General features: G+C 39.2%; 1 protein-coding gene across 1 annotated transcript; it reads left to right on the forward strand.

Moving 5' to 3' along the window:
- The first annotated feature begins 893 nt into the window (after window positions 1–893).
- On the forward strand, window positions 894–18,146 carry TDRD1 (tudor domain containing 1). The gene is made up of 21 exons (XM_041717091.2): window positions 894–1,034; window positions 3,501–3,565; window positions 3,762–3,909; window positions 4,296–4,401; window positions 4,721–4,760; window positions 6,380–6,425; window positions 7,952–8,032; window positions 8,355–8,531; window positions 9,031–9,138; window positions 9,646–9,816; window positions 10,083–10,331; window positions 11,706–11,849; window positions 12,749–12,859; window positions 13,039–13,209; window positions 14,123–14,368; window positions 14,882–14,998; window positions 15,210–15,320; window positions 15,578–15,745; window positions 16,086–16,307; window positions 16,481–16,527; window positions 17,123–18,146. The coding sequence occupies exons 2-21, from the start codon at window positions 3,509–3,511 to the stop codon at window positions 17,213–17,215; spliced, it is 2,613 nt and encodes an 870-aa protein (XP_041573025.2). The 5' UTR covers window positions 894–1,034; window positions 3,501–3,508; the 3' UTR covers window positions 17,216–18,146.

The raw sequence follows: 18,146 nt of genomic DNA on the forward strand, positions 1-18,146 counted from the left end.
TGTACAGAACATTTAACAATAAAATTCATCACTGATTTTATACACTTTAAAAATAAGTACAACAATGTAGGCACTAAAATAGATCACATTAATTTATTTTTTGGTGAAAGCTTAATTGCACAGCACTGAGAACACCTGAGATCATGTCTGAGTAGTAGCATAAAACTGCAGCAGTCTTGAGGATGAAGTATATTTGCCCATGAAGACAGGGACATGGAGGTGGGAGACAACAGTTGAAGAAAAGGGGAAAAGACCTTGTATAGAAAAGAAAGAGGAAAATGGACAAAGGATAATGAGAATAGGTTGGAAATGGGAGGTGAAGGGATGTATTGTTCTTGTCTGCGGGGTGAAATTCAAATACTTTAAAATACAAATGCATCAACTTTATGTATCAAATTTCAGCTTTTTGCATAGCTCTCACAGGCATGTTCTTTGTATGAAAAAAATTGGGGTTACTGGTGCAACCATGAATAATTATGTCCACAAAGATGTACAGAGGCCAGGTGCACCTCTGCTGTGAGGTCAGGCTGGGAACTGGGGCTGAGTCTCCGGGGAGACCTCAGAGCACCTTCCAGTGCCTGAAGGCACAAGAGAGCTAAAGAGGGGCTTTTTACAGGGGCACTTAGGGACTGCACGTGATGGCCTCAAACTGAGAGAGGATGGGGTTAGATCAGATATTGGGAAGGAATCCTTTGCCCTGTCACAAGATTACCTAGAGAAGGTGTGGATGCCCCATACCCCATCCCTGGAAGTGTTCAAGGCCAGGCTGAATGGTGCTTGGAATAACTCGGACTAGTCAAAGGCCGCTCGGGCCGCGCCTCCGCGGCCGCGATGGCCGCACGGGCCCCGCTCCGCCCCTGAGGATCGGGGTCGCGCCTGGGCGGGGCGGAATGAGCGGCACGGGCCCGTCGGGGCGGGCTGGGGACGGCGCTGGGCTGCGGGGGCCGCTGCTGCCTCTTCCCGCCGACGGGCCTCGAGTGAGCGGCCCGCCCCGCTTCCCGCGTGGGGCTGCGCCGGCGGCGGCAGCGGCCGGGGTGAGCGCTGCCCTCGGGGAGAGAGGGGAAAGAGGGGCAGGGGCGGCCCGGGTGAGCGCTGCCCTCGGGGAGAGAGGGGTAGGGGCGGCCCGGGGTGAGCGCTGTCCTCGGGGAGAGAGGGGAGAGAGGGGCAGGGGCGGCCCGGGTGAGCGCTGTCCTGGGGGAGAGAGAGGCAGGGGCGGCCCGGGGTGAGCGGCGCTCTGAGGGGAGAGAGAGGCAGGGGCGGCCCGGGGTGAGCGCTGCCCTCGGGGAGAGAGGGGAGAGAGGGGCAGGGGCGGCCCGGGGTGAGCGGCGCTCTGAGGGGAGAGAGGGGCAGGGGCGGCCCGGGGTGAGCGCTGCCCTCGGGGAGAGAGGGGCAGGGGCGGCCCGGGGTGAGCGCTGCCCTCGGGGAGAGAGGGGCAGGGGCGGCCCGGGTGAGCGCTGCCCTCGGGGAAAGAGGGGCAGGGCGTGGGCGCTTCGCTTTCCCCCGGGCAGGGCGCCGGGGGTGAGCGCTTTGCTGAGGGGACAAAGCGCCGGAGGTGGCGGGGTTGGCTGCGAGGTTGGCTGGAGGCCGTGGGACGGGGCTGTTCGATTTTATTCTGAGCTACTTAAAATCACTTAATTCTAACCGATAAAAATGACTTTAGAATCACTTCATTTTAATAACACCTCTTTAATTGCGGTTATTGAAAGCACGTTTCTGGTGGAGTTGGTTTGCAATGTCACTTAGAAGACTACTCTGCTTTATTCGCAGATTCGTTTTCGTTTGTTTTCTCCTATACTTTTAATTTAAAACAATTACATTGCCCCTTAGCATTTGGAAAGCAGGTGCTGAAAATGCATTTCGGCAGAGCCCAGGGCTTTGCTTCTGCTCAGGCAGCCGCTCTTCGGGCACTGGTTCCCCTCAGGCTCCCAGGAGTGCAGCCTGTGCTTTTTATTACTACAGACTTTTTAAACAAAAGTACAGCGAGGTCTCCTGTAGAGACACAGTGAACTTCACGTGCAGGTGTTGATGGCTACTCCTACTTGTCAGTGTGTTCCTCTTCTAAAGGAATTTTATTCATTTAATCTGCAGTATTCACTGTTGAATTCTTTACCGCAGAAAGTGTTTTGCTGTGCAAACAAAAGAAATAGATGGTAGAGAATTAGCCTTCCAAAATGAATGCTAAAATATATCTTCAGAATATGACCTAAAAATACTTTAATTTGTGTGCCTGCCTGAATTAATCTTTAAATCCATGCTTTTGCAGTTACCTGGCCCACAGCCACCTTTGATCATACTCTAATGTCAACCTTTACATGATGACAGAACCACTTAATCTTCAACATAGTGAAGTTGCAGACGCAGATTTAAGCAACAGGGTCACAGGTACAAACTTACTGTTGAAAAGCTTTTAGCTTTGAGGCCAAGTTTCTGAAATATTTAACAAAATCCAATATTTTGTAAGCAAACAATTTAGGGTATTTTTGACAAATGTAGAAACAGTACAGGAAGTTTAACAGCAGCACAAGTGCAGTAAGCTTGACAGAGGTATCATGACTTTATTCTTCTGTGATTGTGTATATGCTTTATCATTGATACACATCATCAGTATGAGTGGCTTACAAATACAACTCCTAATTGTCCAAACTTGTGCCTGGTGAAATGCCTCAGAAACTGAAAAACCCACCAGGATATTTCAGGTGTTAGGGAGTTTGGACAGATACATGGGAGTAGGAGTTCCTTCAACAATGCTTCTTGCCTCTTGAGTACCTTGGTACTGTCTCATCTATGTTCTCTTCCTCCAAGCAGGGGAGAGGGAAAGGCTTCATTTTGGGAGATCTGAGCTAGCTTTATGTGCAAACATCTTGGGTCTGGAGAGTTCGTGATACTTGATTTCATGTTAGGCAAGAGTTTTAGTTCAGGCAGAGTTTACAAGATTCACTTGTTTCCAGGTGGGAAAAAGGGCCATGTAAGATTTATGTTGTCTCAGTGGAGACCTTGGACAGGCCTGCCAGACTGGAACAAGATGTGAGTGGCATATGCAGCCTAGCACAGAAACAAATTCTTTGCAGGTGGATGAGTTGCCCACTTACAATAACAGAGTTCCTACTCTATTGGTATGCAGGCTTAGCTGAATGTCTTCTAAGAGTTGTTTGGTAAAGAAAAACTCACAGGAAAGACCACAAAGTTTATAAGGCAACTCCTTAGAAAGTCAGAATCTCTTGTTTCAGAGTGTTTTGTTTCTCAGTATTGAGTCATAAGCACAGAAGGTAAAACTATTGTTTTAATAATACTACTGGTTGCATGATTGAGTAAATGTGGTATCAGAATGAAAACAAGTGACTTCCAGAGTGTGTCATGGTCCAAGCATCTCCATTTGCTCAAATGGGCTGGCAGAATAGTAGGAGTATCCAAGAGCCTTGTTTCTTCCTGCAGATACTCCATAAAAGAGGCATGTGTTGGTGTTGTTAATCAGATACCTTTGCAAATACTTCTGCTTCTAGGAAGTTCTATGGAAGACAAAACTGGTAGAGAGAACTGCATAGCTGCAGCTGATAAAGAAAATACTGTGAGTTATTTCACTTTATAGTTGCCCCAAGTATTCTGAGCATTTCTAGGTAGCAGGAACTATCAGCATGTATTTCTCTTTCTAGAACTTAGAAGTTTTGTCTCCTTTTGTTGTCATGTTTTTGTATATTAGAATATTTCTACCCTAATGGACAGGTATTTTCCAGTAAGAATGACTTCAGGTTTTTCTTCCACAGGTGTCACATTCTAATTGTATTAATGGGAAGCCAAAGAAATTGCAATATTCCTTTGAGAGAGCTTTTTCTATTTGCTATGATAAGAGTTTCTTGAGTTTTTTAGTACCACCCCCTAAAGGGGGCACTTGCCATCATTGTGGTCTGTTTGGTAAGTACCTGCTGTCCTGTAGCCTGTGACATACAGTACATTTATCAGTGAAACCAGATCAGGTTTGCTCAGAAATGTCTTTAAATGGATGAACATTTTAAATTCTCAGACACAAGTATATTGTATTCAGAACATAGTTGGAGTAGCAGAACTGACAAGTGGAAGAGAGCATTTCTTTATCAAAAATGGTGGGGTTTTTTACCCTAAATGTAGAAGGAATTTGGGACATTTGGGCAGCAATGTCTGATAGCTGTATGTGAATACAAATACTTATTTGTATGTGCTTAGAATTGCAGGGGAGCTGTTTGTAAAGCACTTATTTGAACAGTGTTGTTCCTTCCAGTACGTGTTTTGCTGAGACTTCTTTTTCTTTTGGTTTGTTTTAGGAAAGCTCAGATGCTCACAGTGTTTGCAAACATACTATTGCTCTGCAGATTGTCAGAAAAAAGATTGGCCAGCACATAGAGTAGTTTGTGATCCCCTTAAACAGAAGTAAGTTTGTGGAAAGTTCTGCCAAATAATCTTTACAGAAAGACTGTGTCCATCCCACTACAACATAAATGACCATGGGAAGGCACTATTGCAGTAAAATATGTCGCTTATTCTTAGGCTGGTACTGCATGATCCCTATGGCTATCATTATTACATACTACCATATTTGTAATTCTGCATTTTAGTGCATAAGAAATACGGGTTCCAAAAATCACATACTTTGAACACAGCCTTTTATCTATTTGCAAGTAGATTGTAATATTAATGGTACTTCTCAGTCTTTAGTTATTCAAATTAACATATTTTCCTTTCATTACAGTTTAAATTATAGCGAAAGCAACACGGGAGTTTATCTTAAGGTATGGAATACAAATTTGACTATATCTTGAATGGATCTTCTGTGAGTGAGTGGCAGTGTGCTTGATTTTACCTGTACAGGAAAGGAACAAATTGCTCCTTTTAGAAAGATCAGTGCTTCAAATGAAAAGTTACTGGGAGAAGCATTCAGAAAATTCAGAAAATTGTTACTTCTAGAGCTCTTAGAAGCACTATCAGATAACCCTGCTTTTATTTGAAAAAAACTTATGTGAAAAAAGTTAAAAATTAAGACATGTATGATGTTGCTAGAGAAATAGTGTGGCAAGGAAATAGATGTAGTGTGTCTAATTCAGAAAACTTCTGGTGTCTTGTTTCTGAGAAAAAATCATGCGCTGACTCTTAGAGCCTGGGAAATTTATTGCAGAAATACTTTTTATGTAGTATACAGTAACAGATGCAGGTAAGCTGTTGTTTCTTTGCTGTAGAAGGAACTAAAGATGACACAGTTCTCCTCTATAATGTTTTGAAGCCTCTCTTGATCTTACTTTGAGCCAAAGATTTCTTCCAGTCTTCCAATAAACTCTTCTGCAGGAGTTGATTTTTCTGACTTTGTGGTTTCTTGGGATCACATCTATGAAAGGGAATAAGTTTGCATACCTCCAACTAGTCTCTTCCTTGCACTGCAGAACTCCTTTGTCATGTACTTCTTTGAAGTAGCTTATTCATCTGTTTAACTTTTTGAAGGAATTTAGAAAGGAGGCTTCATGTCATGAGACTTCTTTTAGTTCAAACTGTTAGTTCCTGTTCTGTGTGTGCTTGTGACTGGACTCTAATGAAACTGATCTACTGATGGGGAGGGCCAATTACACCAAATGGTTGTACAATATGAATAAAAAATTTGCAGTCACTTGATTTTCAAAGAACAGAAGGGGTTTTGTTTTCTTTTTCACCTTCAGATGCTCTCATAAATTCTGCGGAAGTAAGAGAGCTTAGATTGCATATTGAAGGGTATTAAGGTGGGTTACATTAAATTACTAGACTTCTAAAAATGGATGCCAGCAGATAAAGCAGTAGCTCTAATCTACTCTGAGGTGTCAAGGTTATGAGGAAGCAGGTGGAATTCGATTCTTGTTATTTATGAGAGCATCATAAGTGGGAATTTTAGCTGAGTTGTCCATAAAACAGGTGAGGAGGTGAATGTGTGAGTCTTCAGCATTTGTTCTTCATTGATGTTCAATGTGTTCTGCAGTGTTTCTTGAACTTTGTTACTACAAGGAGCTACAGCTGAGCAGCTTTGTATTAAACATAACTTGTGCCTGTTTTAAATAGGGTAATTCAATTTCTGGGGATTCTTTATTTTTACCTTAATTTCCCATTGCTTTAGAAGAGAGTGCAGAAGTTAATTGAATTGATAGCACTTCAAGCCCCAACAGCAGCTTTAGTGTGCAAGGAGATATTTCTGAAGGCTTTTATTATTTAGGCACTTAAGGGGAAATAATCTGCTATCCCCTTTTGTTCTAATTATATTATTTCCAGGCCATTAAGTGTTTCTTCACCAATTATGATCCAAAAGGAAAAGGATGGAATGAAGGCATTGCCAGTCTTTTTTTCCCAGCTCATGGGAAAGCACTATTCACTAACTGGGGTTGATATATTACAGGAGGAAGTGAGGTTGAGTTTTGCTGTAGATGTTCTTCCAGATTCTGGTAAGCACTTGGTTGTGTGGGTAAAAACCCCACCATAATTAAGGCTTTTATGTTCACACCTGTCCCCAACACCTGTAAAAGATAACACTTGTTTTTTTCTTTTGCACTCCTCCCTCTTGTCACTCTCCCAGTCTCTCCCTTGACTTCTTTTTTTTTTTTTTTTCCAATTCTACTTTATTTCACCTTTCCATAAAATGTCAGTGCCTGAAATACCTTGCTAAGCTTAATAACCTTGAATTTTAGTAAGGCTGCTTTTCTAATAGAATTGTATTAACTTCAGTGTGTTCTGGATCATCTTGTTTATTTTTCTGTTTTAATAGATGCATGAAAATTTGGTACCATTTTGTTTCTTTCTCATGCATTTTTAACTCTTTAAAAATTACAGTGTCATTTTCTAGTTCCATGTAGGATTTTACCAGCTTTCATTATGTTTCATACCTGCTCACTAAGTATTCCAAAGCAAGAACAATCATTGGATATTGCTATATCCATTGGAGAACACTGTAAGCATATTTATATTTGTGACTTTGCAAGCTTCAGTGAGAGACAAGCCAAGCACAAGACCTTTGAGGAGTCAGAATTCAGAGTTTTGGTTGAGCTGGGTTTGATTGTCAAAGCAGATCAATACCTGCAAGGTGTACCTTTTGTCATGTGGAAGGCTGTTGTTCTGGTTTTCCTCTGGCTGCAGAACAGGAACCATGTAGTGCCAAGACCATATTAATTTAATTGATCTGCAGCCCACAGAAATGTTCAGGGATGTGGTGGTTGATCCTCTTAGCTTGCTAAACTTGTTCATGTGCAGAAAGCTTATCTCCTTGTAATACTCTGCAGTCTGTCAAAGGGTGGTTCACTTTAGTCCCCTGTAAATTGAACTGCTTAAGGATTGTGCTGGGCATATTTCACATTTGATTGCTCCACATCACACTAGGAGCAAAGTGGTGTGTAACCTGATAACCTTTGGGAGAGAAGATCACATAAATGTCACTGCATTCTTGAAATGTTCCATGCATTCATTCCAGACTTTATAAGCAACTGAAACACCTTTATTGAGGTTTTTAATTTGAAAATAATGGTATTGAAAGTTTGGAATGTTGCTTTACACATCAGAAATGGAGTGTATAGCAGCTGAGAAACCAAGATTTACAAAGACATACTGACTAAACCATTGCATACTCAGTGTTGTAAATAATGATGTGAGTTATGAATCCTTGTGTCTGAAAAGCAATAATTAATTTTTCAGCTCACAGTCTTCAGTGACTGGAAGTAAATGTTGATTGTTACTGCTTTGCTCATTTTATGAAGTCGGACAGTCGTGGAGCTGTGAATGTGCTCAGACAACTCAAATAGTTGAACTACTCTGAAATTACCTTTGTTTTGCATTTTAAACATTAAGTGCTGATCAAATAAGTAGAACATGCTCACCTTGTGATAGAAATACAGATCTGGCTCAGGGGATGGTTCTGAAGTGAAACTAGCTGATGGTTATTTTATATGATAAATAATTTATTCTTCCATCTATATTTTAGAAGACTGCCTAAATAAAGTTCCCTTAGAAATGAAGTCTCATTTAGCTTCAGGAAGTGATGCCAAAGTAGACTCTCTAAGAGGTAAGCAAGCAAAAACCAAACTAAACTTGATGAATTTTAGCTCCTCCTGTACCACATGATATTGTAGCTGCTCATTAGCATCACCTCAAACTTAAAAATGTTGGCTACTGGAGCTTCAAGTCACTACTGACATTCGCTCATAGACATTTTAGTAGTATAAAACTTTTGTATAGTGATTATTATGTGAGCATTAATTTCATAATATGACAGGAGCCATCAAAGTCCAAAGCATCAATAAAAAGAATAAACTATTTCAGTATGTTTATATTTTCAAAGTCAGCTAGCTTTTGATTTGGCAACCTTTTTTCTTTCTTATGTGCAGTATCAGAAAACCATTCAAAGGGAAGTGAGAAAAAAATATCTGAGGATGAAGACTCTTTTCACTGTGCTAATTCAATTACCAAGTTTGTCTCTCTAAATATTGGAGAAGGATTCTCTGGTGTGGTTTCTCACATTCAAAATCCAGACAGCTTTTTTTGTCAGCGCGTGCAAAGTGCCCGTAAGTGATGAGTTGGAAATGGGATGTAGAATGCCTGGTATGGCATCTTTCTCTTTGGTAGGGAGTGGCTGGAGGAAGGTGAATTTTTCTTCTCTGTCCATGTGCAGCTGTTTAATTCTGGGTAATCAGTAGCAAAGTGTGTCCTTTGGGAAAAAGTGGCCTACTTCATCATCTGCCTGTTGTTGGAAGAGCTGTCTTCCTTGGTTTTTTCTTGGCATGTCTCCAGTAACTTGCTTTCAATTTGCACTGGCTTCAGCTTTGTCCCTTTGCTGAAAAAATCCATCACTGGTTTTCCCTGTCTGTTCAGTGCTGTGATTCCTCAGACACACATGAGGACTCTCTTGGATGTTAATGATTGAAGAGCCCTAGTCTGATCAATGTTAAACATTCGAAATAATCTCCATTAGACTATAAGATGTTCTTCCAGGCTTTAAGCTTAATTATTTTGTAATAATTTGAAGACAGGCTGTGTTCCAAAACCTGTTTGTTTTAACATCAGGTCAACTTGCTGAGCTTGAAGCATCTCTTAATGAATACTGTGGCAAAATTCCCGGTAGTCCATCTTTCCGTCCTGCTGCTGGCAATGTGTGCTGTGCCCAGTTCACAGGTAAAAATTCAGTGAAAATACCAAGTTATGTCCCTTTTTAATTACCAAAAAGATACATTTTTTAATTATGTTGAGAAATGTTTTATATAGAGTTTACTTATCTCTGATTTTTAGCTGTGAGTAATGCTAGGTAGTGACTTGAAAAATTATATCTGTAAAATACCAATTTTTCAATGTGCCTTTATTGAGCAAACTCTTAACACTGGATTCAGATTATTTAGAATAGCTTATTAAGAAATAATGGGAAGTTTAGGTTTTTTATGTTGCTAAGTGCTATTTCCCCAGGGTTGGAAATAAGTATATCTTTGAAATTTCAGTCCCCAAAAGAAGCACAGAAGAAATGGGATTATATGGAATGATGCTGCTCTGATAGACTGCTTCTCAAAATGCTACTTTAGCCAACACTTGGTAGTCCTGAGCTGTACTGAGATTGATGTATATTTATATTGGTCTGTCAAAAAAAAAGGTTCCTTCTCTTAGACATTACATCTGTATCTTCCTTTCTAGAAGACAACCTTTGGTATCGTGCTGCTGTTACAGCTTATGCTTCTGAAGACACTGTTTTGGTGACCTATATGGATTATGGTAATTCTGACTCTCTCCCACTGACCAGACTTCGTCCTATAATTCCGAGCTTGATGGACTTACCAGCTCAAGCCATAAGATGTAGCCTGGCAGGTATGAAGTAAATGATTAGCAGTTTCAAACTAGATAGGGGGAAAACAAGTGGTATTACATAACCACCACACCTGTAGTATCTCACAATGAAACATGGAGAAGGATGGAGGTAATGGGAGGCATTATTTCCAGAATTATTAACTGTCGTGGCATATCTACAAAATGTGTCAAATATTTCAGAATGTACTTGCAGTTGTTGTACCTGTGTGCACATTGGTGAGAGCTGGACTGACCTCAGAACCTTTCCATACTATGTGACTTTTTAGGTGTAAGGCCACCATACGGAGCATGGACCTCAGAAGGTATTTCTTACATGAAAAAACTGGTGAAAGGCAAAGTGTTGACAGTAAAAGTAGTGGATAAAGACAGTTCTAAATCCATGGTGGAGATTACAGATGCCTCAGGAACTCCAGTAATAAATGTATCGAGCCTTCTCCTTGAGGAAGGCTTTGCAGCTGAGGAACTGAGCATGGCCTTACCAGCAGCCAGAGGGACTGATGCTGAGCAAGCCAACAGTGAGTATGAACACATCTTGCTGCCCTGGCATTGTTTACCTCCTGCTAGAGTGGGTACAGAGAATGCAGCTCTTATCTCTATGACCTTTTCAGTCTGGCTCATCAAGTCTTGCCTTCACAAGTCCAAAGTTTAGCCATGGCATCTTAACAGTAAAGAATTGTGTGTCTGTGTGTGTGTGTCCAGGTGTGCACACTTAACAAAGTTGGAATTGCCTGCTTTTGGAATTGGTGCTTGCTCTTGTTAGAAGTCTTAAAGTTTCCAGTTGAAGTAGGCTATGACTAATTATTACCTACGTCCTTATCCATTAGTGCAAATAATACTTGCTCTATTGTCATCTTCATTGTCCTATATTTTACACATAAAACCACATACTTAGTCCTTGAAAATTGACTGTAGTAGCTTATAAAGCTTCAAATCTATGCTTAAATTGCCTTGTTTGAATTTAGCGACCAAAGCTTCAATCCAAGAGATTTTTACTTAAGTTACGTTGAATTTCTTTGAAATATTGGGGAAGATTCCTGGCTTCTCTCTTATGAAGCATGCTGCGTTCCTTTTTTATCCATCCTGTGTCTGGTATGTATTCTCTTCTAATCCATTGGTACTGAAAACTTTTTGTCAAGTCTACGTTCAAATAATTTCAGTCTTTCTCACTAGAGGCATTGTGGCCAGGACACAATTATTCCTTGTCTTTATTTAGGAGAGTAAGGAATCTTAAAAAAAATTCAAATAAACAGTAACTGTCCTGGCTGTATCCAAACACATTTTGATCTGTGGCCCTCATCAAGGGCCTGTTTCGTATTTACTTGGTTTATTGGTTACCTGTCACCTTTGTGTCATTTCCATCACTGAGCCAGAGCTGTTGAATGCAGGTTTTAAACAGAGTGTGTTCTCCAGTTTGCCATGATTTAGTGTTCCTATGATGTATTCTACAACTTGTGTTAAATAATAAGCTTCTTTCAGGTATCTGAACATAATATTCAGTGCAAATTTCTGCAACCAGTCTTTCTAGTAATCTTTTTTGCTCTTGCTCCTGAGATTGTTTCCAGTAGTCTTGGTGACAGATGTTTCCCTCTTCTGTGCTCCTGTTTCCAGGAACCAAAGTTCCCCAGTGTCCCTCTCTTGCCCAGGCTGTAGCCAGCTAGTCTTTACCTCTTTGTGTAGTTACTCCTCCCTGCTAGCTATGGCTTGCTCTTTTTGGTAATGAAGAAATACATTAAAGATCTGGCATATTTCTCTTACTTGGTTTTACGCTGCGAAGAGGCTCTCAAGGATAATTTGGACAGTTTATAACAAGAAATTTGAGGATGTGAATGAGCATTCACCATGGGGTATTTTTTTCCTGTAAAATTTACTTTAATTTCTTTTCATTCTAGGCTTTTTTCTGTCCTCTCTAGAGGACACAGCAAACAAAGGAATATGCAAGTGGATTAAATTAACTCTTAACCAAACACTCAATGTCATAGTGTGTACAGTGTACAATCCTGGAGAATTCTACTGTCAGATTTCAAACAGCCATGGTAAGTTCATTCAGCTTAATTCTTTCTGATAGTTTCTTTGCTTCCTGGTTTGTCATTTGTTATAGTTGTAATGAACTACTGCGTCAAGTAAGCTTACAGCACGAAGGCTTACCTCTGAGGTTTTTATCTAAGAATACAAGTGGAGTAACAAAGAAATTGTATCATGGTATTGAAATCTGAAAATATTGATGATAAGCAGTAGAGGAGAGTGAAAGTGTTAACCATAACCTAGCCAAAGGATATCTTAAATATTTTTTTTCACTGGAAGAATGGCCAGGCATTGGAATAAGTTGTCTGGGAAGGTGGTAGAGTCATTACCTCTGGAAGTGTGCAAGAGGCATCTTGATGTGGTACTTGGGTTGACTATGGTGGTGCTGGGTTGATGGTTGGACTAAATGATCTTGAAGAGTCTTTTTCACCCCTCATGATTTAGTGATTCTGTTAATAAAGGAAAATAAGAGGCATGTTCCCTGTGCCAAGACTATATTTACTGGAGCTCTCTTCTAGTACGTTGTTGTAATTTATAAAAACCTCGAGATACAATAATTGCAACACAAAATTTAGAAAATGCAGCCATTAAGATGTGACTTCCTATTGGATTAGTTAAAAAGTAATCTTGTTTCTCTACCAGAAGTCTGTATAAAGACTTCTGATAGCCATTGGCATTTTAAATGCTAGGAAAAGAATGTGACAAAATTCAGTGGCTGAAGAGGGAACTAAAGGCATTCAAACAAAAAATATGGGGCAGCTCCTAAAAAGTGAGGGATGTTTTTTCTTTGACTTACATAGTCAAAGAATACATTTGAAGGTTTACAAGTAAACTGTAGAGTGAACAGTAGTGATGAAGCTCAGGTCGTCTCATTTCATTGATCTCATCTTTGGTTTTTTCTAATTTTCAGAGTTACTTGCTCTAAACTCACTTAACAAATCATTGTCTGAATACTGTCAGAAAACACCACCAGATGTTTTTGAGCCTGAGAATGGAGACCCTTGCTGTGCTTTTTACTCTGGCAAGTAACAGACTAAAATAGTTTTGTTTTTGTAGCTTGAACGTAAAAAATTAGCTGAGAGTTTACATTGGTAGAGAACAGCAAAAAATTGTATTTATTTACTAACAAGTGGAAGATGGTAGACCTAGCAAATGTGTGAAGTAATTATTAATTTTTTTTTTAATCTTCTTTAAAATTAGAGGATGGTAGCTGGTACCGTGCTGTAGTGCAAAATGTCACTTCAGATGGAAGTGTTCGAGTGAGCTTTGTGGACTATGGAAATACTGAGGATGTACCACGGGATAATATCCGACAGATCTCATCCTCCTTCCTGAAGCTTCCATTTCAAGCAATTAAATGCTGGCTCTCAGGTGAATCTTAGGAATTTTCTCTTACAAGAGCTCTTGCATTTAGGGACTTGCTGCTTTAGGGGAAGGAGGTGATGATAGGGAATACTGGGCAGAACTCTGTTCTTTTGTGTTGGTTTGCTTTCTCTTCTCTGAGCTCCTGACAGTTCTCTGGTGTGATCTGCATGGACTTTGCTCACTGCTTTACTGGTCAAAAGTGAGCTTGTTTGGTTCTTCATCTATAGTGCTTACTGGTTTTTGGTTGTTGCCTTCCTAGGAGTAAATCTGCTTTTGTGCAACTTTATATCTCAAAACTTTTGCAGGCAAACGAGCTAATCTATTTAAGTGAAGCAAGTTGGCTTTTCAGTTCTCTTTCATTTGACTCCTGGAGAGTTTGGCACTGTACTGCTGTTTCTGAATGTCCTGCAAATTTCATTTTCCACACCATACAAAATTCTGCAGAACTTTTCTTTCTTTCTGGTGTAATCTGTTTGGTTTAAAAATTAAAAATGTGGAAAACAGGAAAAAGCTCAAAACTTCATTTTGTTTGTCTTGTGCTGTTCCCCCACCTACTCACCCTGAAAGCACTTAGGTTATGTAGGCTCCTTTGATAAAAAGGCTTGATTATACTGATCCAAAACCAGTTTTAATAGTGTTGTTTGTGTTAAGGCAAAGGATTTATTCGGTTGAACCGTAAAAAATAGAAGATGAAACTTGGGAGTCTTGAGAAAATGTGGGCATTTAGAAAAAAGGAGGAAGAGGGAGAGCAGTTAACAGGATGAAGGAGAATGTATTGGTCTGGGGTAGTAAAAGTAGCCTTGATATTTCAGGGTACACTCTAAAGAATTTTTAAAGTATTTTTTAAAGGAAATTATAATGTTTAGGAAAGTCAATATATTAATGAATGGAGATATTTTAACAGTTTCTTACTTCCCAGGTGTACAGCCTGGGACTAGCCAATGGAATCCAGAAGCTACAAGAAGATTTCATATGTACACTTCAGGCTTAGAACTTCAAGCCACAGTAACTTCCCTTTCTGAAGATGGGGCAGGTGTAGTCCTTACTGATAATTCAACAGGTTGTCCAAAAATTATCAGTGAGATACTAACTTCAGAAAAACTGGTTGTAAAGGAAGTTCTGCAAGATAAAAATAACTTTCCAAACAAGTCTGTTGACCAAAAAGGTAATTAAAAGAATTTTAACTTTTAGATTTAACAAGAATTTTCAGTATTCCAGCCTTTAACAATTATTTTCTTGTCTAACTACAATTAATATCAATGCATAGTTTTGGTTATATTGTCAGTTCTTAGAGTTGAACACCAGCTGCCCTGCAGGTGGCATTACAGACAAAAAGAGAAAGATAAAAATCGCTGTGTTTGTCTTAAATTAATGTTTGGCTCTGGGAATCAGAGAATTAGAAGTTTTCTATGACTGAAACTTTTTGTGTGTTTGCTTTTCAAGGTCTTTTTTCTGAGCTGTTTTTTACTTTAGTTACTTTCATATGCCAACAGTTTATGAACAGCAAAGTAAGCATCATTTATCTTGATTTAGATTTGTCTTCCTGAAGGGAAGAGATGTAGTTGTGTCTGAAATTCAAAAAAGTTACTATAAATATCAAATAAAATAACAGTTCTTTAAAATACATGTGTGCTTGGAGGACAGTGATAATACTGCATTTTCTTACAATTTCTATTAGCAACCTCACTTGGGCACTGGAAATCAATTGAGTTGGCTGTAGATGAAACCGTGCCTGTCTGTGTAACTGAAGTTGTAAGCCCAGACTTGTTCTATGCTGTACCAGTTCCAAATAAAGGTAAGAAAAAGTGTTCATTGTTCCTAACACCAGTGAGAAGTCACTGTTGCAAGCTAGTTAATAGAATGAATGTGTGTAGTGAACTGAGCCATGTAGAAATGTATCTCAGACAGTAGGAAAATACAAAAATGTCAAAGATGGGAGCAGGGGGCTTAAGTATGCTCTTCATTGTACCCAGATGTGGTTAGTGAATGTAGGTTTTTTTTTGTAGGTCAAAAGAAGCTCTTTAAGGAGCTGATTTCTCTGGAAGACTATTGTAGATCTTGCAACAAACAACCCTTCCAACCAAAACTGGGTGAAGCCTGTTGTGCTCAGTTTTCAGGTGAGACAGTAGCTTGTCCTTCCATTTCCTTGGCCAGTGTGAAACACAGCTTTCATTTTTGCTTTAGACATAGGAGAAAACACCAACCTGAAAGTGCTTATGGATCTCTTAACAGTGCTTCTTGTCAATTGGCCTTTTATATATCCACCACAGTATTTAAAAATTCTTTAAAAGCTCTGCAGTTTCTCTTTATTGTGATAAACTGTGTTTATAAGATGATTCTTCACATGTGACCGTTCTTGTCCCAATCTTTTCAGGTAATGGCAATTGGTACAGAGCTATTGTTCTGGAAGCTTCCCAGTCTGCAGTGAAAGTTCTGTATGGAGACTATGGCAGCACAGAAACTTTACCCCTTTCAAAGGTGCTGCCAATCACCGATACCTATTTAAAGCTGCCTTTTCAGACAATTACATGTTCACTTGCAGGTAAAAAAATCTCCCCAAAATAAGCAAAAAAAAAAACAACAAAAAAACCCACCTCAAAAACCTCTGACTGGTTTTCTTGAACATTATAAATTTTTACCTGTTCTGGTGGTAGTGTTCATTCCTTAATACTGGTAAACAACATGAAGATCTTCTCAAATAGTATATTGGTAAGCATGGTAAAAGCCGGTTTGGAAAACATGTTTTTAGTTTATTATCTCTAGAATTTAAGCTATTTATATTAGGAAAATGTAGTGTCATTTTCCAAAGGATGTACGTACGATTCAAGTTATAGCTTAAAGGAATTATTTATATAACAAACTTGATTTTCCTTTTTTCACAGGAATAGAGAAAGCTGAGTGGTCTCCATTAGTGCTTGACAAGTTGAAAAAACTATTATTGAAGCAACATGTCACAATTACAGTGAAAGGGATTAATGGAAATGTTAATTTAGTAACAGTGGAGAAACACTTGGACAATGGTTATGTGAATGTAGCTGACAAACTGCTAAAGGAGGGTTTGGTCACATCCTGCAGTGCTGAAAACTCACACAGTGAGCATCAAGGTACATACTTTGGCTTGATTACTTCAGTTTGCTTGTGCTAAAGAACTTGTAAGCACACGGGGTGGCTAAATGACTTTTCCTTCTAAAAATCCTGGACAGTGCCACATGTCACCTCTTAAATTAGGGAATGAATGTAATGTGTGTATTTTGCTCATTCACTTTGGTTTTTTTAGGTAATGAAGGTGTGACCAACTGCTGCTGCAAGGAGTTAAAAGTGCAAGTAAGATTTACGCCAAGCAATACTTCCTTTTTTGTGTTTCCAGAATTCAAAAGAAACCCTATGTAGGAAGCAAATGGGAGTAGGGGGAATAATAGCTACTGAAACATGCAAGTTTTGTGAAATGTATCCCAACACTTCTTCTCAGGGTTTTTATAAATGGTAATAATTAGAGCACCCTGAAACTGAGGGAGGATGGTGTTTAGAGCACACAGACTTCATTAGTCTGTACTTTGCCCTACAGACAGCTCTTACTTCATTTTTTAAGTGTTTGAAGTCTCTTTCTCTGTTATCTAATTTAAGATGCTGGTCTCAATCTTAATTTGAGTACTTAATCAATTTAGTTTGAGGAAGCTGCTTCAGGAAAAAAAAAAAAACGAGGGGGAGGGACACATACATGGACAAGGGGAAGTCAGCTACAATCCTGTTGGCTTTTTCCCTCTCTAGAAGATTTTGCAACAGAAAGGAACTAAATCTATTTATTGAATTAATACAGTATTTAGCTGAGTTTGTCATATTAGTATCTACCCTGATCTGAAATCAGCAATTAAAAACCCCCAGAATTGTATACTTCTAACTCTTTCTGCTTATTCCACAGCTTGAAAAGCATAAACAAGTCCTACTCTTCCTTTTAAACAAGTTTGGGAATCCAGATGGATTCACTGATATGAAAAATCTGTTGAAGCACTAAGTCTGTGACCTGCACCATTTCATTTTCATGTCCACCAAGTTGCTGCAGTTCCTTTTTTAGAAGATCAAGAGCATCAGCTTAAAAAATGAGGGTCACTTTGTAGAAACTGTGGTTTTTAAGTACCTGCATTTATCTGTATGCTTGATTGTTACCGCGGTGTAACTTAGAGGATTGCAAAGCTGCAAGCTAAAATTTATGTTCTGTTCTTGTTTTATGCCACCATGTGCTACTAAACATTTTGATTGTATTTTCCTGTTGAATGGACAGAAGTTTACGGAATGGCCATTACATTGTGAACTTGTTCTGCAGACTTGCAGAACTATTTTATTGAAATTATTTTAATTGTAAGGCTCACTTAACTTTGGTACCATTACTATTACTTGAAAAACTCTGTATCTTCTTTTGATTACTCATCTTTCAATCTAATTTCTGGTCTGAATTTAGACCGCCATTTGTTCTTCATAACCTTGATTTCAGTGTCATTAAAGGTTGATTGTTGTCTTGGACAGCATACAGGTAGTTCTCTCTAAAATCAGTAACCAATTTAATGTGCACAGTTCTTTCTTTACACTTCTGCTGTATAATATGTGTCTGTGAATGCTATTCTGAAGTGAATTGTATTGAAGCTGTTTTTTGTGTAGTTACATCATCAGGATTTCTACCCCATCAAGTTTTCACATCATCATAAAAAAGACCCAGTCTCAGCTATGACAAGAATACTGAATCAGATTATTAAGAGATTATCAGTATTTCAGTATTAAGAGATTATCAATAATTTCTGACTAATTCAGGAATGTCAGATTATTTTTTTGTGGAACACAGCAGACATTTGCTGATTGAAACTTCAGGGTTAGCCCTTTTGTCCGCTTACAACACACGCTTCAGGTTTGGGCTTCTGGAAGAATCTTGAGATTAAAATTGTTGCAAAATA

The sequence above is a fragment of the Taeniopygia guttata genome, chromosome 6 (genome assembly GCF_048771995.1).
Source record: "Taeniopygia guttata chromosome 6, bTaeGut7.mat, whole genome shotgun sequence".
Classification (NCBI taxonomy): Eukaryota; Metazoa; Chordata; class Aves; order Passeriformes; family Estrildidae; genus Taeniopygia; species Taeniopygia guttata.